This window comes from Drosophila suzukii, chromosome 4 (assembly GCF_043229965.1).
Source record: "Drosophila suzukii chromosome 4, CBGP_Dsuzu_IsoJpt1.0, whole genome shotgun sequence".
Classification (NCBI taxonomy): domain Eukaryota; kingdom Metazoa; phylum Arthropoda; class Insecta; order Diptera; family Drosophilidae; genus Drosophila; species Drosophila suzukii.
In genome coordinates this window covers 1,011,885-1,039,867 of record NC_092083.1, presented here as the reverse complement: position 1 = coordinate 1,039,867, position 27,983 = coordinate 1,011,885, and the positions used below count along the sequence as shown (strand labels likewise).

At 39.3% G+C, this 27,983-nt stretch overlaps 1 protein-coding gene across 2 annotated transcripts; it reads left to right on the top strand.

The window, feature by feature from the left end:
* Positions 1 to 1,722: 1,722 nt before the first annotated feature.
* ey (eyeless) lies at positions 1,723 to 27,793 on the top strand. 2 transcript variants are annotated; one of them, XM_017088589.4, is made up of 9 exons: positions 1,723 to 2,459; positions 8,364 to 8,543; positions 12,193 to 12,358; positions 15,729 to 15,909; positions 17,320 to 17,989; positions 23,032 to 23,205; positions 25,217 to 25,492; positions 25,705 to 26,065; positions 26,967 to 27,793. In XM_017088589.4, exons 1-9 carry the CDS (start codon positions 2,351 to 2,353, stop codon positions 27,559 to 27,561), a joined length of 2,712 nt encoding a protein of 903 aa, XP_016944078.2. In that variant the 5' UTR covers positions 1,723 to 2,350; the 3' UTR covers positions 27,562 to 27,793. The 2 variants fall into 2 exon arrangements, with proteins under 2 accessions (XP_016944078.2, XP_065723380.1); XM_065867308.2 differs by lacking the exon at positions 8,364 to 8,543.
* The last annotated feature ends 190 nt before the right edge of the window (positions 27,794 to 27,983 follow it).

The following is a 27,983-nucleotide window of genomic DNA, read 5'->3' as shown; positions in this document are numbered from 1 at the left end:
TTACACTGAAATAAAATCTTAAGAACTGGGGGCGTCATACAGTTAATTGCGTTATGGGCGTTAGAGTGCGCGCGGCACTCTGCTAGAATCTTTCTAGCCTTTTTAGTTTCCGAGGTCTCTGTGTTCATACGACATAAGGGATCTTGATCAAAAATGTGACGACTTTGAGGGGTAGGAAAAGCTTCCTTCTACCTTATACATACTTTCCAAGGAATGCAATAACCCTTATAATCTACGATTAATGGGTATAACAAGGCTTACATTTTGTCTCTTATTTTTAATGTTTGTAGTTCCTGAACAAATCTAAGTATATTGCGATAAAAGACACAATAAAGCACCCGAACATCGAGGCAGCCAAACAAATTGTTATGTATTTAAAATGTTATTTTCTTATAAGTCTCTACGGATATCGCAGTTTTTCATTTCAGCTTTCCTTAAAAATTATTTTAAAAACGGTATACCATTTAACATACTAATAGCAGATTTGCTCTGGAGGATGGCATGGATGGCCACGAAAAACTGGGGTAAACAGCAAGTTTTTAATTTATGCTTTTTGGTTTTTGGTTCAAAATTAACAAGTAACTGAAAATATAACTTTAGGTTTACGCATACTTAGCGATTTATATAAAATCGATTTTTTATGAACTAATTTTGTGTAAGTAAACTAAAAAAGAAGCCAATTTGTATTGAGAACAGAAATATTTGCGCAATACTGTTCTTAAATTTTGTGCATTACATTTAAATCGGTATCATCCCCTGCAATTGCGCGTTCTAGTGTGCGTAAGTTTTTTAATATTCCTCTTGGGCATTTTGAAACAAGCAAACATCCGCCTCTCAGCCAGCACACTTGCCGTCCCTTTCGGGCCAGTGGCAACACGTACGCTTTGCGGCGCGAAAGCAGGACAGGACCAGCCCCTTCGGAACTCAGCCTCCACATGTGAGGCCAGCTGGTGATACAGTGAGCTCTTGAGCTGGGGGGGGGGAGCTGGGGAGTTGGTGGGTGTGACCGTGTTTAGGCTTGTCGACATTTTGCTAAACAACCGTACGCCCACACCCACGCCCCCGCCTCTATGTACATATGTACGCCTGTACTGCCAAAGCGGAAGCGTGCGGGTAGTTAAAGGAAATGTAAAGCGCTTATTGTATCGGAATGAAACAATTCTATTGGGCGCCTGTGTTGGCCGTCGACTTATTTCCTTATTCGTACATTCGAATTCGAATTAAGTGCAACATGTGTGTAAGTGAATGCCGGCTGTGAGGCTGGAAGCCTATAAGGCTGTGAGCGACGTAATCGGTGCAGCGGCTGGGCCGCCGCTGTACCGTTTACAGCCAGATAAAGGTAGTACGTACTAAACACTTGGTCGAGAGCTAAGTCCAAGGTGGTTCCACATACAGACGGGGTTTAGAATAAAACCGTACCGATATGTGTTCCTAGTGCGTCTGCGGTCCTCGTCTGCTTAAACTTAAAGATTCTGTTCCGTATACCGAAACGCAGCTGCAGAACTGCATCGTGCCGCAAATCGCGTTCTCCTTCCGCATCTTAGCCGCACTCGGGTGCGAGTGGGACGACTGATGTGCTTCAGCCAACGGCCAACCACAGGGCTTCCCAGTGGCAAATGGTGGTGAGTGAGTCAGCCGCGCCGGCCCGCCAATCACAGGCGGTTCCTGTGCCGCAGTCCCGGCTTTGTGCGCAGGGGGGCGCTGGCTGGCCAGCCGAGGGTCTGCCTAGTCGGTTTCTGCAACGGATCGGGCAGGCACGTCGCGACACTATTACAGCGTCTCGCGCTCCAAAGGTAAATGCAGTTTTGCCGCCGTGTCGGAAGTGTAGAATCGTTGTTCGAGTCGCTTTTGCGATTGTAGCCATGCCAAGTAATCCCCATATCGCCTGAAACCGCCGACGTACTGGGCTATCGGTCCTTCCGGGAATATCGCGTATTTCATCTCATGAAAATGTAATACTAATGTGAGTGTAATCAAAACGGTGTACAAAAAAAGAACAAGTGAACTAAAACAAAGGCGGCTGCTCAGTTTAATTTGAGTTCTCGAGTTCGTGACTCTCGTGTCCCCATGGCGCCATCAACAATAGATTTTTGATCACCACAGGACGCGATTTCCACCGTCACCATCTGTACATATTCACTTTTGAAGCTTGATTCGCCCTGCAAGGGCTCGCGCAGCGTGTGTTCGGCAGAAAACAGTAAACTACCGGAAAAAGCTTGGATGGGCAATACACAAATCAATCACGATTAGCAGTGCACCGGTAAAACGTTGAAGAATATATCGGTTTAAGGAGCCTTCGACGACCGCAATTCCAACGGCGATCGCCGAGTTATTCCACACAAGTCCAATAATGTTTACTCTGCAACCAACTCCAACGGCTATAGGCACCGTAGTTCCTCCCTGGTCAGCGGGTACATTGATAGAGCGTCTTCCGACCTTGGAGGACATGGCTCACAAGGGTAAGCGCACTCCCGCACGAGGTCCCATTCAGTAGCATGTTGCCATAAGCCACAGTTCCATGTTGGAAATCAGAAAGAGGTCTCGCTGCAGTAATTTTAATACTTCGTCAAACGCCAGTATTACTGAGATGAAGATGTTAGCAGGCGAGACGAAGAAAAGCGGTGAAATCGATAGACAAACAGATGCGTTAGGCTAAAAGCTCTAAAGATCGGACACCCGTGTATATCACAGCTGTAGAGTAAACTTATAAAACCGAAATTAAAGCATGCAATAGATTTCAAGAAAATCAATTTACTTCAATTTTAGTAATATGTTGTATGGTCGGTTATCCATCAAAAAGTGTAAAATTGTAAAAAAAATTATGGATTTTAAACTTTGTCGTCAATTTTGAAAGGCATGGTAATGGTTCAAGATGGGGACATTATTTTACCATTGAAGTCATGTATTGAGAGAGTGTTTCAGCGAAAATATTTAAGATATGTCCTGTTACATGGGCTACATAATTCAAAATTTCAGCAAACATCGGTTTTTTGTATTCTTAGCTTTACCGCGGAACCTGTTGGTGATGAAACTATGTATGGGTCTTTGTCTCAAGAGAATACCATTTTGGATGTGTTATCAACACTCACCCACATTCCAAAAATTATTGAAATTGGACCATTCCTTAAGATGTTATAACCAAATAACAATCAAAATTGGCGCTATAGGCTAAGTGGCTCCATAGAAGAAGATACATAGGTTGCGATAGGTGGCGCTAAAGGCTAGGTGTTAGTGAAAAAGGAGAGTTTCTTAAAGCATATCTTCATCCCCTTTGCACTCCCTTAAGCTGAGTAACGGGTATCTAATAGTCGAAGCCCACGACTATAGCGTTGTCTCTTGCTTACTTTGGGATAAATCATTTGTGTGGGATTTAGAAATTTGGAAAACAGTTTAAAAAATTTAAAAGAAAAGAGGTAAAAAAGAAAATCCGAAAAAATGTTGTTTATTTACTACTTTACAAATAATTTTTTAAAGCATAACACTACTGTAGAGCGTTTAAAAAATGTAAACATTTTTTTTGCTTTAAATATTTGTTGCGCTCCAAAGTATCTCAGTGTAACCGCTGGCATTTGCAAAGTTTTTCGAGTTTGGCAAATTATTAAAACCACCATTGATGTCTGCAGGGCTTATTTCCGAACTATTGTACAGAATTTTAATAGGAAATACTACAGTATGCGCGGCTACTAACTGATAAGAGAAATAAAGGGCACTTAAACTCAAAATAAGGACAGTTTCATGATCATTAAATTTTTTTATTTTATTCACTTTTTATTTTGTTATCCCGAACCATCATCAAATTGATAAGTGTGGGTGAAAATAACACTACACCAAGGATCAAATATATCGGATAAATTTGATCCTAAACAAGTGTCAAAAGTATAACAACATAAATAATAAAGTATAATGGCTATAAATAGTGTCAACATCCGTGGTTACTTTATTACCGATAAAAGCTTTTGCGATTGTTCGAGTTTCGAACTGTGCTCAAGTATAATTATCATGGCATTTAAACTTAAAAGCCGCGGGAAACGTTGTGCGATGGACCAACTGGTAAGGTGTCTGTCTATGATGCGGAAGGTCTCCGGTTTAAGTACGCGACGATGCAGAGTACGCTGTAAGACTCATAAGAATAATATCTAACATTGCCTTATAAATTGTAATAGCAAAGCTGTATCTAAACGGGTCTCAGAACTCAAGTAAAAAAAGGAAAATATATTTGTCACGGGCGGGACTCGAACCACAATTTCTTATAATACTCTGAGCCACGCCTACATTTTGTGACAAAATGTGTTTTTTGACTAACAAGCTTTTCAGTAAAAAAATTTTGCCAAGTGTCAAAGTGATCCTATATTAGGGTAAATTTGATGACTTTCGTACCAACGATTTTTTGACGCTCAATAGGGTCACACTGACACCTAAATAGGAGTGTTTTGATTACGATAAGTTAATTTAACGATTTTTAATTCAAACAGGAAAGAAGGCTGTAGCCGACAGCCTCGGCTGCGAGGGAGATGGAGATACGCTTGCAGCAAATATGCTGTTCTCGAGGTTCCACACCTCGCCAAACACGCCCCTAGTGAATATTTCATTATTTGCCTATAACTTTTAAATGAATAATACGAAATAAATGAAAAATTTTCAGAATGTAGATAGATATTGATAGTCAGATCAAAATCCGATATAACTGGTAAAAAAAGTGTTAAATTTTTCTAAATTCCGTTCCTTTTCGAAATCGGTGCCAACTTTTGTTATAAGTAAATATTTATACCCGTTACTCGTAGAGTAAAAGGGTATACTAGATTCGTCGGAAAGTATGTAACAGGCAGAAGGAAGCGTTTCCGACCCCTAAAGTATATATATTCTTGATCTGGATCACTAGCCAGGTCGATCTAGCCATGTCCGTCTGTCCGTCTATCCGTCTGTCCGTATGAACGCTGAGATCTCGGAAACTATACAAGCTACAATACTGGGATTATGCATGCAGATTCCTGAGATTCCTGCGCAGCGCAAAACTGTGGCTCCTACAGTTTTGATGCTTGAATAAAAATTTTAACTGAAATGTATTGTTCTCGTCAATACCTATACCTAACGCCCATAAGGCTTAAATCTGTCTACCGCCGGTAGGTGGCGCTTTTCAATCTCGCTTTGCTGCTTGCATATCTCCATTTCCCTTTGGTCCCATTAGCTGAGTAACGGGTATCTGATAGTCGAGAAACTCGACTATGGCGTGCTTCCTTGTTTTTATTTTATTCGGTTAATATGCAACTTAGCATTTATTTGATACAGTTAACAGTTGTTCCGCATGTACCTTGTACGATCCTACAACTCCAAGCTTTGACCTTGCATGGGTCCTTTTCAATTTTTAATTTACACGGAAAGGGAGCAACTGAGTCTGGAAAACAAAAACGTTAGGTAATATTCCAATTTCGGTCCTAATGTGACTGTCTTTTTATCCCTTGCTGAGGGTATTATGACTTCAGTCAGAAGTTTGCATCGCAGTGAAGGAGACGTTTTCGACCCCATAAAGTATATACATTCCTCATCAGCATCTAGCCATATCCGTCCGTCCGTCCGTTTCTACGCAAACTAGTCTCTCAGTTTTAAGGCTATCGTGCTGAAACTTTCCCAAAAGTCATATTTCTTTTGCAGGTAGTATATAAGTCGGAACCACCATCTTATCTGGAACCAAAAACAAGAGAATATGCTATAATCGATGGCCTTGACTATTAGATACCCGTTACTCAGCTTAAGGGAGATGGAGATATGCTTAAAGAAGCTCTGCTTTTTTCACTAGCACACCTAGCCAACAGCGCCACCTATCTTCTTCTTCGAAAGCGCCACTTGGCCCACACCGCGAACTAGCCCATAGCGCCCCTAGCGGCTTGGTGGCGTATTAGTGAAAACAGCTTATTTGCATGTCTTGATTGAATTGCAAAATATTGATTGTTTTTTGGTTATAACTTTTTAATGAATGGTCCGATTTGAATAATTTTTGGCACATATATAGGTATTTATAATAAGAACAAACGCTCATTTAAATTTTTAAACGGGCGCTAGAAGGGTTTTAGTGTTTTAGTTGTTTGTGGGCGTTAGAGTGAGCGTGTCACCACGCTGCGCAGGAAGCCCAAGAATCTACATGCCAAGTCCCAACACTATAGCTCTTATAGTTTCCGAGATCTCAGCGTTCATACCGACAGACGGACATGGCTAAATCGATCCTGATCAAGTATATATATACTTTACGCTTCCTCCTAATTGTGTAAAACTTTCCGACGAATCTAGTATACCCTTTTACTCTACGAGTAACGGGTATAAAAATGTGGGTCACTACAAGTAATTATAAAACCAAGAGAGAACGCTATAGTCGATGCCATTGAGTTAAAAACACAGTCCAAAACTAACATTTTATTTATTTGGTTTATTTTGTATTTAACGTCGTCATATTCCTTATGTTTGACCAAGATAATTGTATTGAAAAAAGTACGTGAGATACAGATTGTCAAGTAATTCTTTGCAATAGTGAAAATGTATAGGCAAATACACTCCAAATAAAATTAACCCTGAAGTCAAGGAATCCGCGCTACTTTCGTCTTCAGAACAAGCTGGAAAATTTTAATTAGTTACAAATTTGTCTTCCTGAAAAAACTTACATACGCGCGAGGAGTGAACACACTACCTACTGGGCCAATGTAGCACATAAATTAGGTTCGGCAAAGCGAGCATTATATAAACATAAGTGGTGAAGGCAGACACGGCAGACAAACATACTAATTCTACTTGTAGAATTCTGTACCATAAGCGTCTTAGGTATCTGTGAATTGTAACACAATTTATATTAAGTGTAGCCATGTAAGTTCACAGTTAAGATCCTGAACACAAAAACTGTATGTTTATTTGCATATGACCCCATAAAGTATATATATTCTTGACCAGCATGACTAGACGAGTTGATCTAGCCATGCCCGTCTGTCAGTCCGTTTCTGCGCAAACTAGTCTCTCAGCTTTAAGGCAATCGGCCTGAGACTTTCCCAAAAGTTGTATTTCTTTTGCAGGTAGTATATAAGACGGAACCAGCCGGATCGGACCACTATATCTTATAGCTCCCATAGGAATAATCGGAAAAAAAATTATTATATTTTTGGTGTTTTTTAACATATAACCCTTTACGCTTGGAAAAAAAATTTTTAAATTAGTGCTGAATTTCGAATTTAATTTTATCAAAATCGTACGACTATATCATATAGCTGCCATAGGCACGATCGGAAAATTGGTGGGGAAATAATATGAAACAAATTATAGCACTATTGGAAGTATAATTTTTTGTATTTTTAAATTTAATACAAACTTCGGCTTGCCGAAATTTACTTCCTTTCTTTTTTTGATAGAGATAACTAGCTAAGTCGATCTAGATATTTCCGTCTGTATGTTCGTATGAATGAGGGATCTCGGAAACTAGAACTAGAGCTAGGACTAAGAATATATATTCTAGTGGTGCAAGTTTGTTTCAGCAGAGTGTGGAACCTTCTCTAACACCCATGACGCTTAAGTCTGTCTGATGTCTATAGCTTGAACATTTTATTTCAGTGTAAGTTTAAATTGAAATTTTCGATCAATAATAATAATCATAATAATAATAACCATACCAACCCCAACATTATTTTAGAAGTTAAGAACATGGTTAATAAATAATAGTTTATAAATAACTTTTAGAGTACTGAAATGAAAAACTGCGAAATCAATATAGGTTTATTTTTAAGTGTGTAAGAAAATAACATTTTATATATTAAACAATTAATTTCTGTACGTATGAACGCTGATACCACTCTAACGCCCGTAACGCTGTAATCTGTCTGGTGCCCACAGTTTTTATGTTTTTCTTTCAGATTTTAGCGTTTTGGGTGTTTTTGAGCGTTAGAGTGGGTGCTGCAAACGTTTTTCGATCAATCTATATGTATTGACGAAACCAATAAATTTGAGTTAAAATTTGCAGTCTAGTATCTAAACTGTGAAAGCCACAATTTTCGCCGGGTTATGGGCGCTAGATTGGGCGTGGAACTTTTCTGAAACCAACTGCTTCCCTAATCCGAACTTTGTAGCTTTTATAGTTTCCGAGTTCTCAGCGTTCATACGGACAGACAGACTAATTAAGAATTAATGTACTTTATAAGGTCGGAAACGCTTCCTTCTACCTTATACTTTCCGACGAGGCACGGCTATAAAAAGATAATATAGTAATTTGGCAAGAAATCTGCCTATAAGGGTCCCTTGCTCCCTGACATGTTCAGAAACTCACTTTAAACCTAGATTTAGTATAAATAATTTTGTTCGTACTTATTGATATATTTCGCTATCTTTTCTTATAGACAATGTGATTGCAATGAGAAATTTACCCTGTTTGGGTGCCGCTGGTGGAAGCGGACTAGGCGGTATTGCTGGAAAGCCTTCCCCTACAATGGAAGGTGTGGAAGCCAGCACAGCGTCACAGCCCCATTCGACATCGTCCTACTTCGCAACAACTTACTACCATTTAACTGATGATGAATGTACGTTTTAATGTGTAACGCAAAGTAATACCTTTTCCCCTTGCACTTCTTTATAGATAGCCTTCCTATTCCCAGTCTTCCTTTTACAGCGGACTCGATCCCCGAATATTTAAATTAATACAAAAGCAAGTTGTGCATAGTCATCGTTTTTCCGCTTAAAATCCAGTCGCAAAGTCAGTTTACATTGCTATAAAACTCAGACCCTTATTTTTTACATAAACAGAGATTTGCGAAAAATACCTTAAAGTTAGAAACAAACAGGAGAGAACGCTATCGTCGATAGCCTCGACTATCAGATACCCGTTACTCAACTAAATAAGGTGCGAGGTAGATAGAGATATGCATACAGCAAATGGGCTGTTTTCGAGATTGCACACCTCGTCCATTTCTTTATTTGCTTATAACTTTTTAGTGGAAGGTCAAATATTGATAATCACCACAAAATTCCAATTACAATTTTACAAAATTTTAAACTTACTAATCTAGCTAGTTTGCTAATAACCCTAATTTGATTGCCAAATATTTGAGCTTGGCCATGTTTTTAGAGAAGTTAAAGAACGAACACGATATTATTGTCTGCTGGTATGGTTTCAAAAGTAGTCAAATGCATATGTTTACCTTATTTGGGGACTTATTTTTGCAAGTCCTTGCGTGTTGGGACATTTTTGTGTTCAGAAAATATACAAGAGACGAAACCTTTTGTTCCGGTAACTCATTTCTGTCATAAAATAAAACTGACAGGAGGATTATCAGCCGAGTCGCTTAAGCCAAGTCTGTAAAGACGCTCGTAAATGGAGGAATCAAAATAGTCGCTGTGGTAACGGGTATCGGATAGTCGTGGCACCCGACTACAGCGTTTTCTCTTGTTGGTCCTTAAAACTGGGATCAGATTATAAAATAGTTCTAAACGCCGTTTATAAGCCATTTGAAATAATTTAGGGCAACAGATCCCTTCGTTTGTCAGGAATTACAAAAATTCGTTTCGTGGGGTTAGCTGTTAGACCGTTCGCCATAGTAGCTAGACATAGTAGCCAGCACAGGTTCGAGTCCGCCAAAAGAAACTTCGTGAATCTTAAGTTGTAATACAATATTTTTCCTCATTCCGTTATAAATTCCTAATAACAAGTAAATTCCATGTCATTAACAAAAACCAAATACAACATTTATTTAAATTAATAAAACATTGAAACGCAGGTCCCCCAAAAAAAGTAGTGTCAAAAAATCCCGTTTATTTTCCACATTTTAATGAGCTAGTTCTTCTAAAATTAAGCCCGAAAACTATCTTAAACTGTATCCAATTCATAAGTTAGTTAAATTTCTATGAATGAAGCGTTCATGAAGTGTCAACCAGCGGGCTTAGGGCAAACTTAAGGGTGATACAGATTAAAAACCTTTAAAGAAGCAGGGCTTCTGACCCAGAACGGTACTCTTCCGTGCGAAACAATCACTATAATATCCTAGTTCATAACAATACAGATCGATTAGGCGTTCTGCAAAATCACTGCCGGCCGGTGACTTATAAATCACTCTTGTAATGCACGAGGTGATGCGCCAATTTCATTGCTCGAACCGAAAGGATCTGCTGCTAAGCTCAACAAAATAAAGACGTCTCGGTGAATTTGTTCCATTACTAAATATGTGTCATGAAGATTCGATATTGGTGTGAAAACAGCTCAATGTCTGGGTAACCCCATGCACACAGCTCAATGGAATGGCGAAGCATTGTTCGGTAGCTGACTTAAAATCGCGCACATGCTGCCAATTATAGTGGCACAAAGGGAAGAGCTGATCACCGGTGACAATTGGGATCGGCATAGACTTTCAAGACGGTGATGGGCCAAACAATATTTTACGAATTGCGGAGTAGCTCATCGACATCCCTCGAATCCCATTCCCAATCACTAACTCATCCCTAGCCTGCCGAGTTGTTAAGTACTCTCCGCCAGGTCAGTCCTTTGTTGTGCTCGTGAATCAATACAATAATTTTCCACCTTTAATGATCTTGAAGTGTGTGTTCGTTGTCGACGACCGTTTCGTGTCATGTCGTTACAAATGGAAACAATTATTGGCACTGAAAGCCGAAGTCGAGTAAATACAAACACACACAATGCACTCAAAAATGCCAAATGAGCCTCTTTAGCGGCTGCCGGGAACCAACGCGCTTAGGCATTGTACCATACTCGTACCCATACCCAAACCCAAACCCGAACCCATCCCCATCCCCAGAGCCGTACCCAGTCTTTGTCGAGCCACCCCGCAATCCTGTCCATTTTTGCAGGCAAGAAAAATGTGTGCCTGCCCTGAATGGACCAGTCCCCTAGAGGGTCCAGCTCCAGTCCCTCTGGCAAGGCCATTGTTTTTCCTGCCGACAGATTTGTGTTGCAATTACATTATTAATCCCACTGGCAAGATTTTTCGGAAACTGTTGGCCCTGTCACACCGGCAAATCAAATTTTCGGCAAGCAATCCAATTTCGCAGTCCCTGCACTAATGCCGAAACTACAACACAGTCGCTTTATGCATTTGAATGTAGACCTTGCGACCCTTGTACCTTTTAGGGACCGGCGCGATTAAGTACACGTTGCCGGTTAACAGATCAGTTATTTGCATACACGTGTGATGTGGTCGAGGACTGCATCCATCACAGAGGAACCGAGGGGGACAATCTTTGAAAAGTTCGCCAGAGACATTTCCATTTTATTGGAGATCAGACCGACAGTCGGTGCTCATCATTGGAAATCAATCACTAGACGCATTCCAATACGTATCTGAAAAACCACTCGGATTAGCCCTGTATCACAGCCTACTCTTCTCGTATGTATCTAGGTTTGGCTGCTGCTTCGCTGATTTCATTACCAATAAAGCGGTAAAACGATACGGAGATTTTGGGATTTTATTTCAATAAGTCCCAATACTCGGAAATTTGTATAAAACCCTTTCATTCTCATGCTTGACCTGAGCATCAAGAATGCCCTTTTTAGCCCTTTTGCTGTTTCTTTTTGTGGCCTTCTTCGTTCTTTAGATAAATACACATAGAATTTGTCCACTTTTCGTTTAAATCTTGAATATAAAATGTATTGAATTATTTGTTTGACATTGCGTCTTATCAAAAAGAAAAGAGACTCGTACCGAAAATGTAAGAAAAACTTCGAAATAAACATGGACAAACATCAACCAAAAAGTAAAAGAATTATAACTAAAGAACTTGAATCAGCTAGTAGTTTCTTATAGTGTATCCCGGTCGCATCATGTTATTGAAAATTGTGCAAGGGTGTGTGCTTATTAATACTGAGTTGTTCAGACTAAACAAGGACCAATCTGGTCATCGTATACAAATTGAGATGCTACGTCCCGAGTTAAAGGCTGAGAAGAAGATACCAAAAAGTTTTTCTCCCCTTCAGCACATCCGTCTCGAATTTGGGTCGACCAATGTATTTTGACATCTTTAAAAGCGTGGCAAACTAAATTATCTGCCTCATTGCCAAAAGCTTATATGAATGTGTGGAAGTATAGGCCGATAGTCACACATTGACGTCGTCGATTAAAATGTAGCAATAAAAAGCGGACTTGAGCACTGTTAACATTAGATATACTACATATATACGGTAAAATAGCGCTCCTTTGCTTCATTTCCCTTGTATTTTTACAGGTCACAGTGGAGTAAATCAGTTGGGTGGAGTTTTCGTTGGCGGAAGACCTTTGCCAGACTCAACACGACAGAAAATTGTCGAACTGGCCCACTCTGGAGCAAGGCCATGTGATATTTCTCGGATTCTTCAAGTTTCCAATGGATGTGTGAGCAAAATTCTCGGAAGGTAGGATCATGTTTCCCGTTTCATTTTTATACCTGTTACTCGTAGAGTAAAAGTTTATATTGCATTCGTCGAAAATTTTGTAACAGGCAAAAGGAAGCGTTTCCGACCCTATAAACTGTAGCGGACTGTATGGTATAATGACGAAGGAGTCGTTTTTTTGTCACTTTTCCAAAAGTTAATACTGTGAAAGTTCGATGGCAAAATTCCGGCGGAGTTAAATACTACAGCTCTTGGCGTAAACCAATATTCTTTTCACTTATAAAAGTTGTAGGGTAAGGTGACGAACTGATAAATAAACACTACAACTCTATGCACATGTGAAAATTAATTATTTTTTCTTTAACAAAAGTTAAGAATGAACAATAATGGAAAACAATAATGGAAAACAATGGTTATCGACTGTATAAAAGAATTAAATAACTATTTAATGTCGACAAATATAAAAAAAAAATTAAAACTTCATACTTTTCGTCACTTTACCCTTCAAGGTACAGTTGGAAATAAGAGGGTGACATTTTTATTGTAAAACCATTGTTGGCGCAATAAGAGAAACCGACTATATTTATTTGAAATTTTTGACGTGAAGTCACATATGAGATTTGATGTGTTCGACACCTTACCCTACACTCCCCAAGTATATACGATCACTAGCCAAATCGATCAAGTCAGGTCCGTCTGTCTGTCCGTTTGTATGACCGGTGAGATCTTGGAATCTATATAAGCCATAAGGTTGGTATTAAGCAGGTTATAATACCAAGATTGTTTCATTCGAGTGCCAATGTTTGCTTGAGCCGAGTGCAACGCCCACCTTAACGCCCAAAAATCGCTGAAGATTGTAGTATCCACATTTTTGAAGTTTTTTCTATACTTAGAGTTATTAATTTACATGACTTCTATAATTGTTAAATGTTAGTGCCAGGTCACTATTAAGCCTACTTTCTTATTTCCTCCCACGCTTTAAAAAAGTATACATATGTATATTTTTAATAGCAATATTATAGCCTATTCACACAGAGGGGGTTTCCGCTTCAGCGACCAATTCCGCTTCAGCGATTTTTTCTTCCATAAGAAATAAACGTGCTGCACCTCCCCACCTCCCAAAATTGTTGCTTAAAAATTGGATTTAAAGAAACGTTTGCGATAAAGGTGTTTTAATGGTTCTAACTTGAAAAAATTCTCGTGGCGTTACTGTTGGCCCGCAATAGTACTTATTCACTGCGCTTGCCTGAATGGAAGTCATCATTGATCAATTTGCCAATAGCAATAATATAATCATTTGGCGCTGTTGTATTTAGATGTATTTAGTTATGCATTTTTTCGGAGCAACTTAATTTGCACGTCCTCTCCCTTCGGATACGGTTTTCTTATGCCGATCAGCTATTCGCTTCAGCGACTCTCTATGTGAACAATAATCCGCTTAAAATTGCAACAGCGATTTTTAAAATTACAACAGCGGTTTTTAGAGGCTGTGTGCAATAAAAATAAAGAAGTACTTTCTACTATTTGTTATAAAAATATATATGGCCTTATATTAGTTGTCAAAGTAATGAGCATTCTAGAAAAAAATTCGAGAAAAATTGAAATTGGAGGCCAGAACCCACATGCACGAATTAAATATCCTCAGATAACAATTCTCGGATCCACGGATGACCAATAAAACGGGGTTTTCGATGCGGACGCTACAAAACTAGACCGAAAAGGGCAACCCGCTCTTTTGACAGTTTTCTTCAGTAAGTTTTGCCATTTTATCATGGATAACAACCAATCGAAATTGTTAAAGGCGTTAAGTTAAAAGTGTTCAGCGTCTGGACTTCTGAAAGCGTTACCATGGTGCCCATTTAAAATTAATCGAGTTTCATACATAATGGCACCGAATTCACATTCACAGAAATACAGAATTTCATTGATATCCCAAACCGTGTTTGTTTTACTTAAAAAAAAAATTGTAGCGCCCTTACTGAAAACCCCTGTAAACAATTATCTATTTCCCAATTGGGACAATTCAAATCACAAACACGTTTTTGTTCCATTCTTATGCGCCTCAAACTTCCAATAGGCAGTAACTCTAATTACGAGAACGATAAAAACAATAAAACAGAACAGACAATTATTAATTAACAGCATTTTAGTGATTGGGTGTTAATTTATTTTATTGTTCTTTTGTAAAAGGTATTCTTTCAGTATAAATTTAAGTTGCTTTTATTTTTATCAATACATATCTACATGCTGAGACTAGCAGCAATGTTATTATTTTAAAAGTTAATAAGTTTTAAAATAACTTGTCATCCAGAGCCCTGAACTATGCGCTGCTGTTTGTTTAAAGTTGGCTAGCTGAGTATCGGGTATCTAATAGTCAATTCACTCGACGGTAGCGTGCTCTCTTGTTTAATTTATTGATCTTTGTTATAATTCATATTCGAATTTTACCATCGAACTTTGACAGGAACTTACTGCTTTTAAGCCTTTAAAAATATTAATTTTCAGAAAAGTTACATTCAAAAAATGAATCGTTCGTCACTGTACCCTAAATATAGTCGTCCGATTTTTAAAAATTTATTTCGAAATTCTAAAATAGTAAACAAGTTATTCCTAAGAGCAGAAGATAATATAATAGTTCAAGATTAGTTTAGGCGCCTCAAAGCAAATAGCAAAAAGACGAAAAGTGATCAGCAAACTTTAGTCTTGGATGCCTTGTGGGACACCGGAGGTAAAGTGGAGTAGACCAGACAGAGCACTTTTAAAAAGGACTCTTTGTGTTCTGCAACTCAGATAACTTAAGATCCATCATAAAAGATAAGATATAGTTGTCCGATCCGTCTGTTTCCAACTTATATACCATCTGCAAAAGAAATAAGACTTTTGGGAAAGTTTCAGCCCGACAGCTTCAAAACTGAGAGACTAGTTTGCGTAGAAGCGGACGGACAGACGGACATGGCTAGATCGACTTGTCTAGTGATGCTGATCAAGAATATATATACTTTATGGTGTCGGAAACGTCTCCTTAATACCCTCTGCAAGGGTATAATAATACGAATTTTAATCTCTGGAGTGGTCTACAGTCCTGGAAGTAAGCAATACATTTCAGTTAAAATTCGTATGCTATCACAAAACTGCGGCTGCCATACTTTTCCTTCCTCCTTTTTTACCTTCCAACTTTTAAATACTTTTCCCCGAATACAATATACGTTTTAAGTCTACGATTAACGGGTATAAGAACTTCGTAGTTTATTTTATATAAGATATTTAGATGAAATATTACTTGATTGGATTAAAGGAACAGTATTTTTTAATGTACTTACGAATGTACGATATGAGGAAATAAGAATTTTTCTATCATTAAAAATGAAATTTAACTAAAACTTTATTTCAGGTACTATGAAACAGGCAGTATAAGACCACGGGCTATCGGTGGTTCCAAGCCACGAGTGGCCACCGCTGAAGTTGTTAGCAAAATATCACAGTATAAGCGCGAGTGCCCGAGTATATTTGCTTGGGAAATTCGGGATAGATTGCTTCAGGAGAACGTTTGTACCAACGATAATATTCCAAGCGTAAGTTGCTCATTATTGCATGCGGTTATTTTCAAACAGCTACGTGGTTCAAAAATGTGATTTTTTCGACGCAAAGCTTACGAGAATGAGTGTGACAACCCAATACGAATCGGCGCAGCCATTTTCTTTCCGACACAACAACATTTTCCTTTCGCAGTTTTTTATCTTATTTATTAAGTATGCCAAAAAGAATCGAGCCAAATGAATTGTGACAGCGATGCTCATGCCGATGGCCGCCCGTGTCCGATGCTGTCCTGCCTGCTCGCCTTGTACTTTTCCCATCGACAGTTGTGTGGAAAATGTGCTCGTTCAAATGGAAGGGAAAATCTTTTATGCACATTAAACGACTAAAAGGGAAATCAGTGCTAGAAAAATGTATGAAAAAATACAATATTAAATAAATACGGCCCGCCGCCACCACAAACCGTTAAGCGTTGAAATTCACGCGCCAGTGCGAGGGGGAACTGCTGAATCACGTTTACATCTGGAATCGGATTCGGGTCGTTCTCGAACTTAGGGTGGGATCGAATCGGCCATTTCGGGATCGACTCCACGCGATGGCGGGGGTACTGCGGAAAGTATTTATGCAGCGACCTTTCTCGAAGTTCGAAAAGGGCGGTACTTTCACTGAGTGACAGCTACTAAATATTGCCATTGCCAGGGGCCGCTGCACATGCACTTGTTGGGCCAAGAAACGCAAAAATTGTGCCGCGCCTGGGACACAGTTGCCAGTGGAACACGGTGGGCCTGTACCCTGGTTAGGTGAAAGACCGAGCTCATTTTAAAAAATGAGTTTCAATGTTGTTCGCATACCCCCTGGCAAAGGACATTCTGCCTAATTTTTCCACTCAACTGCACTTTTCCCTGTTGTTCTTCCTCGCTCACTCGCTCATTTATATGTTTGGCCGATTATTCTTTTCTTTTTCTGCTCCTTTCCCTTTGAATTTGTTTGAAAAGCGTTGTCAAGCGCAGGCACAGCATTAATACAATAAGAAACTGAATAAATAGCAATCCATGGCAAACAAATGTGCGTTGCTTCTGACTCTGACTGAGAACAGAAACAGCCAAAACTACAGTATTTGACTTTTTATTTTTTCGCAAGTACCGATTCGAGATTCGGAACTCGAGCCTCCTGGCAGAGCTCAACCGGGTTCACTCCCGTTCCAGGACTATTCGCATAGAAAGCTAAGCAGCACAGTTCTGGATTCCAGTTTTTGTATGGGCTACTAATATGTTTCTACTATGGTGAAATTCACGATTCATTTTTGAACACATGAAATAGAAATGAAACATCAAGTTATCGGACATATAAATACACATATAAATCTATAGAGTAGTTGGCTGTGAAGGGGATTGTGCTCATTCCACGAAATGAAACACATGCAAATAAATAACAACTCTTAATTCTAGGTGTCCTCAATAAACCGTGTGTTGAGGAACCTGGCGGCCCAGAAGGAACAACAAAGCTCGGGAACTAGTAGCTCTGGTACCGGCCCCGGTAACTCGAGCAGCGCAAAAGTGGCCGCCAACAGCAGTGGAAACATCAGCAACGGCTCGAACGGGACGCGAACCACACTGACCTCCTCCGCCGATCTCATGCAGACGGCCACGCCGTTGAACTCATCGGAAAGCGGCGGCGCGAGCAATTCCGGCGAGGGGAGCGAGCAGGAGTCGATTTATGAGAAGCTGCGGCTCCTGAACACACAGCACGCGGCCGGATCGGGATCGGGGTCGCTGGACCCGGCCATAGCTGTCCCGTTAGTGGGTCAAGCGCCGAGCCACTTTGGACCCCATTCCAGCCACCCCCTCAACCAGCTGGTGCACGGTAACCAGCAGGTTCTGCAGCAGCAGCAGAGCTGGCCGCCCCGCCACTACTCCTCCGGATCCTGGTACCCCTCCTCCCTAAGTGGCAGTGAACTTCCCATCTCATCGGCTCCCAACGTCGCGCCGATGACGGCGTACGCGTCGGGTCCTCCGCTGGCTCAGCCTCTGAGTCCGTCGAACGACATCGCAGGTCTGGGGAGTTCCGGTCACCTGAGAAATTGCCCCGTGATCACGGAGGACATTCATCTAAAAAAGGGTGAGTTCCAAGTCAATGTATCTCTCCACTTCAATCCTAGAAATAAATACATGCAACTTCGGGTGGCCCGCTGTCTTTCACACATACGTATACCTAACGATTGTGTGTTTGGTGAAATGTAATCATATAACATGAAGTGTTAGCAATACAAATTCTACTTTATTATTTATTAGCCGTTGTTTTTAAAATTTTACAAACTAAACATAAAGCAAATATTGACATATCACTGCAGTACAGTACAGTTCACGTAGGGTACTGTGCGCGAAGGCGACTTCTTTATGTAGCCGCGGAATTGAAAATCTGCAGTGCTGGTCCAGTCATTGCCCCCGTTCTTTACCCGTTCTACAGCGGCATAGGATGAAAGCTCTGCTCGTTCTCTGCCGCCACACGTACAGTGTATAACAGCGGTTGGCACCCTCTTATCTTTTTATTGTGTGCGGACCGATAGTCTACAGTGATTTGCTGTTGCGCATACACGCTCAATTAAAATTGAAGTCCGAAAACCTTAAAGTATTTCAGGGCGCCTTTTTTGCAATTGTAAGCAAATGTACAATCAGAGCACTGCCTAAGACATTTTATTATACTCTATGTACGCACGAACGAACTTGGCATTTGCAAATTTTCGTTGCTGATATGTCGTTTTATTTTCGTATTTATCAGTTATAAAAGTCTACAACTGGACCAAAAGGTTGTTGCGTCGTGCGTAAATGCGACGAGCACGTGACTTGCAATATACTCGGTTCTGATTGTCTCACACATCGCAAGTCTTTAAAGGTTTTTATAATAGAATTGTACGGTGAAAAATCACCATCCGTCTCACAATCGGGCTTGGTCCCGATACTTTACACTGGGAAACCATTTCGTTTTTTATAAATAGTGATCTCATATCTAACTAATGCAAAATAGATATCACTGTGGACGCGTACCAGGATGGTCCGATCATAATAAGTGATACACCCAATCGAAAGGTTCTACAAAAATAAAGAGATTGCTTGCCAAGACTTTAATAATTTCAATTGGATTGGGAGAAAAAGCGGTGAAAGTGTAAAAGTTAAAATTTAGAAAACTGGAGCTGTTGAGGATATTTGCTCTTACTGAGAATACACGACGAACCTCCTTTGTCCTAAATAAAACAAGAAAGGAAGTTAACTTCGACAAGCGGAAGTTTGCATACTCTTGCAGTTATAATTATTAAGTTTAATTCGAGATTCTTAAAACAGATTCTGAAAAACAGAAAAAATGATATTCCCAATAGTAAAGACAATATGTCAAAAAAAAACCGAAGCTATAATTTGTTTCTATTATTTTCCCACCAATTTTCCGATCGTTTCTGTGGCAACTATATGATATAGTCGTCCGATTTTGATAAAATTAAATTCGAAATTCAGAACTATTTAAAAAATCTTATTTCTAAGCGTAAGAGGTTAATGGTAAAAAAAAATACATTTTTTTAATTTTTTTTTCAGATTATACCTATGGGAGCTATAAGATATAGTTGTCCGATTTGTCTAACTCCGACTTATATACTACCTGCAAAAGAAAGAATACTTTTGGGAAAGTTTCAGCCCGATAGCTTTAAAATTGAGAGACTAGTTTGCGTAGAAACGGACGGACGGACGGACATGGCTAGATCGACACGTCTAGTCATGCTGATCAAGAATATATATACTTTATGGGGCTGAAACATCTCCTTCACTGCGTTGCAAACTTCTGACTGAAATCATAATACCCTCTGCAAAGGTATAAAAAGAACTTGTCCCATCGCTTGTAGGTTTGTATGAATCCCAGGGTCTTAGGGACTATATGGGTATATAAAAAAGCTCGAGATAGAAAACCTTTGTTTTACGACTTGAGAAAAACCCGATAGTTTAGCTGGAAATAAAAAAATAGCTCGATATTTAACGCTTATAGTTTCAAACTACTAATGCTACAGGCTGTAGCTGTATGTCGCTAAAAAGCTAATGACGCTGCCCTTGCTTAAATTCTCGAGAGACAATAGATTTAAAATAATAGCAAGAACATTTTTTGAACCACTTTTAGGCTATTTTCTCAATACTGTTTTTAACAAATTGTTTTTAATTTATAACCTATGTAGACCTTAGGATTCCTTAATTTTTGATGTAAAACACTTTTCGTTAAAATAATTATTTGGACGTTTTTGAGCAACAAAAAATGCAAGCCGTTTCAGTTCAGTATGGAAATCATTTCATGCTTATTATTTTTTTAAATGTTTATATAATTAAGTACGGTATTCAGTAAGTTACTGTTAACCAAGTGGACTTGGCCTTGCCCACGGAATATATACATAATTGATTTTCAAATCAAAAACTTCTGATATCAAATAAAAACACCTCTTAACGAGGTAAGGGGTCGTGACGATCGCACCGTCAACATACAAAAGTTTGAATATCAAATTTTGCAAAGAAAAAGGCTTGTTCATTCGACTAAATTAATGCACGCTTTAAATGTAAATATTTTGCTTAAGCGGGCAGAATGAAAACATTCTAAAAGGTTTTTGTACCCGTTACTCGTAGAGTAAAGTGGTATACTAGGTTCGTTGGAAAGTATGTAACAGGTAGAAGTATGCGTTACCGACCGCATAAACTATATATATTCTTGATCACGATCACTAGCCGAGTCGATCTAGCCATGTCCGTCTGTCCGTCCGTTCATATAAACGCCGAGATCTCGGAAACTATAAAAGCTAGAAAGGTGGGACTTAGCATGTCTGTATATAACCTGTATAGCGCCTACATTTTTAAAGATTTTGGAAAAAAACAAAATAGGACTTGGTTTTGATTATTAATGCTCATCAACATGTAAAAAATGACTGAAATCGGACCATTAATTAAAAAGTTATAACCAAGTAATAGTCAATGTTTTGCAAATTCAATCGAGATTAAACTCCACATGCAGCGAATGAGCTGTTTTAACTAATACGCCACCAAGCGCTAGGGGCGCTATGGGATAGTTGGTGTTATGGGCTAGGTGGCGCTTGGTGTCGCTAGCCACAAGCAAGCATATTTTTATTCCTCTCGCACTTTCTTTAGCTGAGTAACGGAAATTTAATAGTCGATGGCATTGACTACATCATTCTCTCTTGTTTTTAAACTTCGGTATTATTTAAAAATTTTATTATTGGCTAATAATTGAGTTTCACAAAACACACCAATAAAAGATATTGTTTGCTTTTCATTATTTATAAATACCTTTTTAATGACATAGCTTATATCTGTAGCTTTGGTAGTTTACAAGTTACGGTCGTACGAAATGTAGCTACTTATAGCTGTTTTTCCGCTAAACTAGCGGGTTTGGTAGAACTAAAATTTCTTATATTAAGCTGTATAACACAATCTTTAATTTTCAGCACACTAACCTAACCCAACCTATAAAATTTTTAAAATTTTCACTTTTACACTTTCGCCTTTTATTTTCTCCCAAGCCAAAAGATTTTCTTAAAGCTGTTCAACATCATCTAAAATTTCCAGGGCCCTAAAACAACGTTTTGGAACAAACTGACCATCAAAATAAAATTATCATTTTGAGTAGCCTCTTCTATCTTGATTTGCGTATAAACTTTTGAACGGAGCATCGGATTTTAACTTTTGATTAGTGTATCGCTCGTTACAATCGGGCACTTAGGATATTACTTTTGTATACTTCCTTTAATTCATCTCATTATTGCCAGTTTTGACCACAAAGGTGTGTCGTTGATATGGCGCTTACAAAGTGGCTAAATAGAAAAGGCAGAATTTTGATAACAGTACAAATTATCGACTTAAAGCTTAACAAAGAACATGTGTGTCAGAACTGTCAGTGCTACTGCGACCGCACCCTTCCTACGTTTCCCCCTTTTGATCCAGTATAGCTATGGGGCAACCACTGCCGTTACCACTGCCGTGGTTGACAGGTTTACCCTTAACCGTGTAGTTTGCTATAATGCGATTTACAGACTCATTTTACAGGCGATGACACTTCATTAAACGACAAACCGTGAGGGTGGTTGTGGTTAGAGATGGGTTCATGGTCAGGACTTGGATGGTTGGGGTTGGATTGGATGCTGGAGAAGATGAGGGGTGCATAAATAGATTACAGAAAATACATATTTATAAAACTGTATTTCAAATCCTCGTTATAGAGCTCTGGCCTTATCAAGTTTTGTCTTTAGCGCATTTAAATGTGAGAGTGTCACACCACCGTCCTTAAGCACAGCCTCGAACGCCAACTCCAACTCATCCTCCCAACTCACCCAGTTTCAGTTTCCAGATACCGTCGCAGATCTCGTTGGATTATAGCTCGTGTTCTCGTTTTGGTTGCCTGGCATCTGACGCCGACTGTCACTGTAACGCTGTTGCCGCTGTCAGAACATTGCAATTCTCTAGCCAGTGACATGTGCTTTGAGGAGATACAGGACGGGGTCTATCCCGCGGCTTGTCTCTGAGCTATCAGCGTCTATTTGCTTTGTCACATCCACTAACATTCAACGTCAATTTCACACAAACGCTGAATTGCTTGTGGGTACCAGAACACACCTTTGCCCAAGCTGACCCCTGCTGACACATAAATGATTAGCATTACTTTTGATGTGTCCGCTATTGCAGCCGTAACAGCTGTATTCTAGTTCAACATGAAAGGCATGGCAATAATGCATACGCATTGGTTTTGTAATTTTTGTATTAAACACACATTTTAAAATGTAAATATTCTCGTTCTAATTTCATAAGCGCATCTGTAATTTTATAAAGAAAGTTCTTATTATATGAAGTTAATAGATCATAAGAGTTTATGTATTTTATAGCTGCCCTTTGAATGTTGGCACTCAGTGTATCTTAATGAGCTTGGCTATAAAGGTATTTCTGGTCCGATAAGTTCTTCATAAACAGTTATTTGTAAATAAATAACTAAACGGATCGTCTCGGCTACTGATCCTAATCAAGAATATATATTCTTTGTAGGGTCGGAAATGCTTTCTGCAACCTGTTACATGTCTTTTGAAAGTAAGCATATAATATTGAAAACTGTTTTTCTCTTCTATTTGGCAGAACTCGATGGTCATCAGTCCGATGAAACAGGCTCCGGTGAGGGTGAAAACTCCAATGGTGGCGCTTCAAATTTAGGAAACAATGAGGATGATCAAGCACGGCTAATACTTAAAAGAAAGTTGCAACGTAATCGAACATCTTTTACAAATGACCAGATAGACAGTCTAGAAAAAGGTAAGACCATAAGTACTGAAAATTGCAGATAAAAATAAGAGAGAACGGTATAGTCAAGTGTTTTAGCTTGCAATAATTGTTACTGAGCTAACCAATCGGAACTAATGTTCCGATTTAATTACCTTTTTTAACTAAAAGTTACACTCAAAAATATCTTTTAGAATGAGGGCGCCACAAACTTTGCCGTGGCTCCAGGCACTAGTAGAATCGGAATACAAAATTTTAATTCTTCAGCTTTTAAAATGTGTGCTCCGGAGCGACTTTTTTTCGTTTTTGCAAACTGCTAACGCCGAAAACTTTAATTGCTCTTAACTTTTTAAATGCTTGTCCGATTCTAGCAATTTAAGCTTGTATATTATGTATGTATGTGTATTAATAGGCGAAAACAAGAAAGGAAGTTAACTTCCGCAAGCTGAAGTTTGTATACCCTGGCAGTTATAAGAAGTAATCAAAGTTAGTAACACCATGCAACATTTTTAGGGATTGTTGCTAGCTTCAGTGATATTTGTGTAAAATTAAATTCGTAATGCTGAAAAGTTTAAGTATTCTATATCCCAGAGTAAAAATAAATACGATCAAAATCAACAAAGCACAATTTAAAAAAAAAAAGGAAGAACGCTATAGTCGAGTACCTCGACTATCAGATACCCGTTACTCAGCTAAATGGAGATATGCAAGCAGCAAAGCGAGATTAAAATGCGCCACCTACCGGCGGTATACAGATTAAAGCGTTATGGGCGTTAGAGTGGGCGTGGCAAATTTTTTTTTGGATCAATCGATAGGTATTGACGAGACCAATACATTTCACTTAAAAGTTTTTATCTAGCATACAAATTGTGGGCGTCACAGGTTTTCGCGGTTTGTGGGCGTTAAAGTGGGCGTGGCAAATTTTTTTTTGGATCAATCGATAGGTATTGAGGAGACCAATACATTTCATTTAAAATTTTTATTCTAGCATCAAAACTGTAGGAGCCACAGTTTTGGGCGGTTTGTGGGCGTTAGAGTGGGCGTGGAACTCTACTGAAACAAACTTGCGCTGCGCAGGAATCTCAGGAATCTGCGTGCCTAATCCCAGCATTGTAACTCTCATAGTTTCCGAGATCTCAGCGTTCATACGGACAGACGGACATGGCTAGATCGACTCGGCTAGTGATCCTGATCAAGAATATATATACTTTATGGGGTCGGAAACGCTTCCTTCTGCCTGTTACATACTTTCCGACGAATCTAGTATACCCTTTTACTCTACGAGTAACGGGTATAAAAATTTGTTTCCGATTATTCCTATAGGAGATATAATATATAGTTGTCCAATCCGGCTGGTTCCGACTTATATACTACCTGTAAAAGAAAGAATACTTTTGAAAAAGTTTCAGCCCGATAGCTTTAAAACATACTAGTTTGCGTACAAACGGACGGACAGACGGACATGGCTAGATCGACTCGTCTAGTCATGCTGATCAAGAATATATATACTTTATTGGGTCGGAAAAGTCTCCTTCGCTGCGTTGCAAACTTCTGACTGAAATCATAATGCCCTCTGCAAGGGTATAAAAATCTTATACACAGAGAAAAAACGGAAAAATAGCCGTTTGATATTCGCTCCTCAATTTTCACATATCACCTTTTACATGTCAAATTGATACGAGTTCATATTAATATGATACGGATTCATATTAACATTTCTAATTGATATGATTTTGCATCATTTTAAAATAAAAACGTATTAATTTGTTATGTTTTTCATATTAAACGTAACATCGAAAAGTCTTCAAAAAAAAAGGATGACTTTATGGGGTCGGATACGCTTCATTCTACCTGTTAAATAATTTTCTCCAATACAATATACCCTCTTACTCTATGAGTAATGGGTGTAACTAGAAATAACTCTTGTTTTAGGTCCTTAATTGACCGGAGAAAAATTAAAAACTTTGTTGTTTCCCAATTATCTAAGTTACGTATACCATTTTAAATACTATACATTTTGCAACATTTTAAATATTGATTTTAGAGTTTGAACGAACACACTACCCAGATGTTTTTGCGCGAGAACGATTGGCTGGAAAGATTGGTTTGCCGGAGGCCAGGATTCAGGTTTGGTTCTCGAACCGCCGAGCAAAATGGCGTCGAGAGGAAAAACTCCGAAACCAGAGAAGAACACCAAATTCCACAGGAGCTAGTGGAACCTCTTCCTCGACATCAGCAACTGCCTCCTTAACAGATAGCCCCAACAGCCTAAGTGCTTGTTCGTCTTTGCTGTCCGGATCAGCTGCGGGTCCTTCAGTTAGTAAGTACATACAAGTTTAGAGACATCGAAACATAAGAATTTTCTGCCAGGAGCAACAGCGCTGTTTTATTTAAAATTATAATGCATTTTTTATTTCCCCCTTGGTGGGGTTCCTTTCTTTGTGTTCCTTGGCCTGAATTGCAATATTGTCATTAAAATAAGCTCTAAAACGATGTATTGTTTTATACTGATGAAACTGGTTTCCTATTTAGATACCATTAATGGTTTATCCTCGCCAAATACATTGTCCACCGTTGCCAGTGCCCCAGCGGTTGGTGCTGGAATTGAGGGTACCGGCAGCCCAACACCGACCCTGCATATTCGATCCGGCTGCCCCTCTGACATAGCCGCTGGACGTCACAGTGAAGACTGTAGAAGAGCTTGTTCTCCGGGCGGGATTGGGATTGGCGGCCAACAAAGTAGCCATCATCACCAGAGCAATGGTCACACCCATGCCCATGCACATGCGCTTGTTCCTGCTATTTCGCCTCGACTCAATTTTAACAGTGGCGGCTTTGGAGCGATGTATTCAAACATGCATCACACGGCCTTATCTATGAGCGATACTTATGGGTAAATATATTTAAAGCTAAAGCTAAAAGTGAAATATTTTACCTAAAATTAATTATAAAGCAGCTAAATTTGTAGTTAAATATTTATTTTAGCTCGCGACGTGTTATTGGCCATTTCGGTTGAGAAATCTTAAATAAAAATGTTGAGCTTACAATATTAGCTAGCTAGCTACTTCCAAAAGCATTACGTTTACTTAAAAAACTTGTTTCCTATAAACTGTCAAAATAAGACTTTTTTTTATGTAGATCTCATCTCTAAAAATTTAAGTGTCGATGGGTATTATTAATCGACTAACGTATACCACGAACAATTTAAGTCATTTTCAGCAAGCCGATATATACTGAAAAATAAAATAAGCCAAGTTTGGCTTCATGTCAATTTAAAACTCTAAAGCTTTAGAAATGTGGCAGCCGCATAGCGGCCATAACTTTAATTACTCTTAATAAATGGTCCGATTTGAATAACTTTTGGATAGGTAGATGAAGGTATAAAGAAAAAAAAATAATTTACACTTGTCGGCTTGACACATTGAGATTACAAACATTAGCAATCACACAGATATGGCACGATCGACTCGTCTAGTAATCCTCATCAATAATATGTATTGAAGACGAAGTCGCTTCGTTGTACCTGAGACACACTTTTACTTTTTGGTAAAAGCGTGAGCGGTTTGTAGGCAAAGTTTTTTAAGGTCAATTGATATTTATTCTTAACCTGTGTATTCGAAAAGAAGGATGTTTTAAGTTAAATTTAAAATATGGTCAATGTCTTTTGGACATGTCGGTGGTAAACCGTTAGCTTTAAGTGGGCTGTTTTAGTTTGAACATCCAGGTACAGTCATCGAATATTCTCGAGAGGTTATACAAAATTTAAATCGAAATCTCGACCTTTTCTTTTTCAGAACGGTAACACCAATATCGAGCTTCAACCACGTCGGATCGTTGGCCCCACCATCTCCAATATCGCAACAGGGCGACCTTACGCCCCCATCTTTGTATCCGTGCCACATGAGTCTACGACCACCGCCAATCGCACCGCCACACCACCACATAGTGGCGGGTGACGTGGGCAGCCCTGCGGGAGGTATAGGCAATGCCCAGTCGGGAAATCTGGGAGCAAACTGCGGTGGATCGGGATACGAAGTTCTGTCCGCCTACGCTTTGCCCCCTCCCCCGTTACCATCGAGCAGTGCACCTGCATCAAGCTTCTCAACATCATCCAGTACTAGCGCTAATGTGACCTCCCATCACAACATGCCACAAGAACCATGCCCCTCACCATGCAATTCAAACTCAAACCACCTGGGAGTTGGACACAGCTCTGTATTCGCGACCGACCCGATTTCGCCGGCCGTATCTTCATATGCACACATGAGCTACAACTACGCTTCGGCTGCCAACAACGTGACATCCTCCTCTTCCGGCGGAGCCTCAGCGCACGTTGCTCCAGGAAAGCAACAGTTCTTCGCCTCATGCTTCTATTCACCTTGGGTATAAACAAAGTAGGGTGATTTAGTCAGAGAGGCATTTCATAATGGACTATTTACATAATTGTAAGCCGCCCTCTATCCACAAGAGGTCATAATAAATCGAATTTACATATCTCTTAAAATATAATAGAGGTTGTAGAAAAATACATATGTATGTATACATTATATAGTTCCGCCCATTAAATCCAATCTTTAGTGTAGAATAATTGGTGTAAATTAAATGATTTAGTTTTGACAAATGGAGACAATCAAATCCTGTTTCATTGTTACGCTCGACTTGGGAACTACAGTTACTACAATTATTTGGTTTTCACTTCTGTATTGTAAAAGCTTTAAACTAACCCTTACGAAAATCAGGCTTCATAGTCTGAGGCAAGATAATTTACCCTACCATAGATTGCTTGCTTTATGTCAAGCAAAGACACCTCG

Coding starts and splice junctions, on each gene's coding strand:
- ey (XM_017088589.4), top strand. CDS start 2,351: ATGTTTACTCTGCAACCAACTCCAACGGCTATAGGCACCGTAGTTCCT. Junction 8,544..12,192: donor CCATTTAACTGATGATGAAT/GTACGTTTTAAT, acceptor GTATTTTTACAG/GTCACAGTGGAGTAAATCAG. Junction 26,066..26,966: donor TCTATGAGCGATACTTATGG/GTAAATATATTT, acceptor TTTCTTTTTCAG/AACGGTAACACCAATATCGA.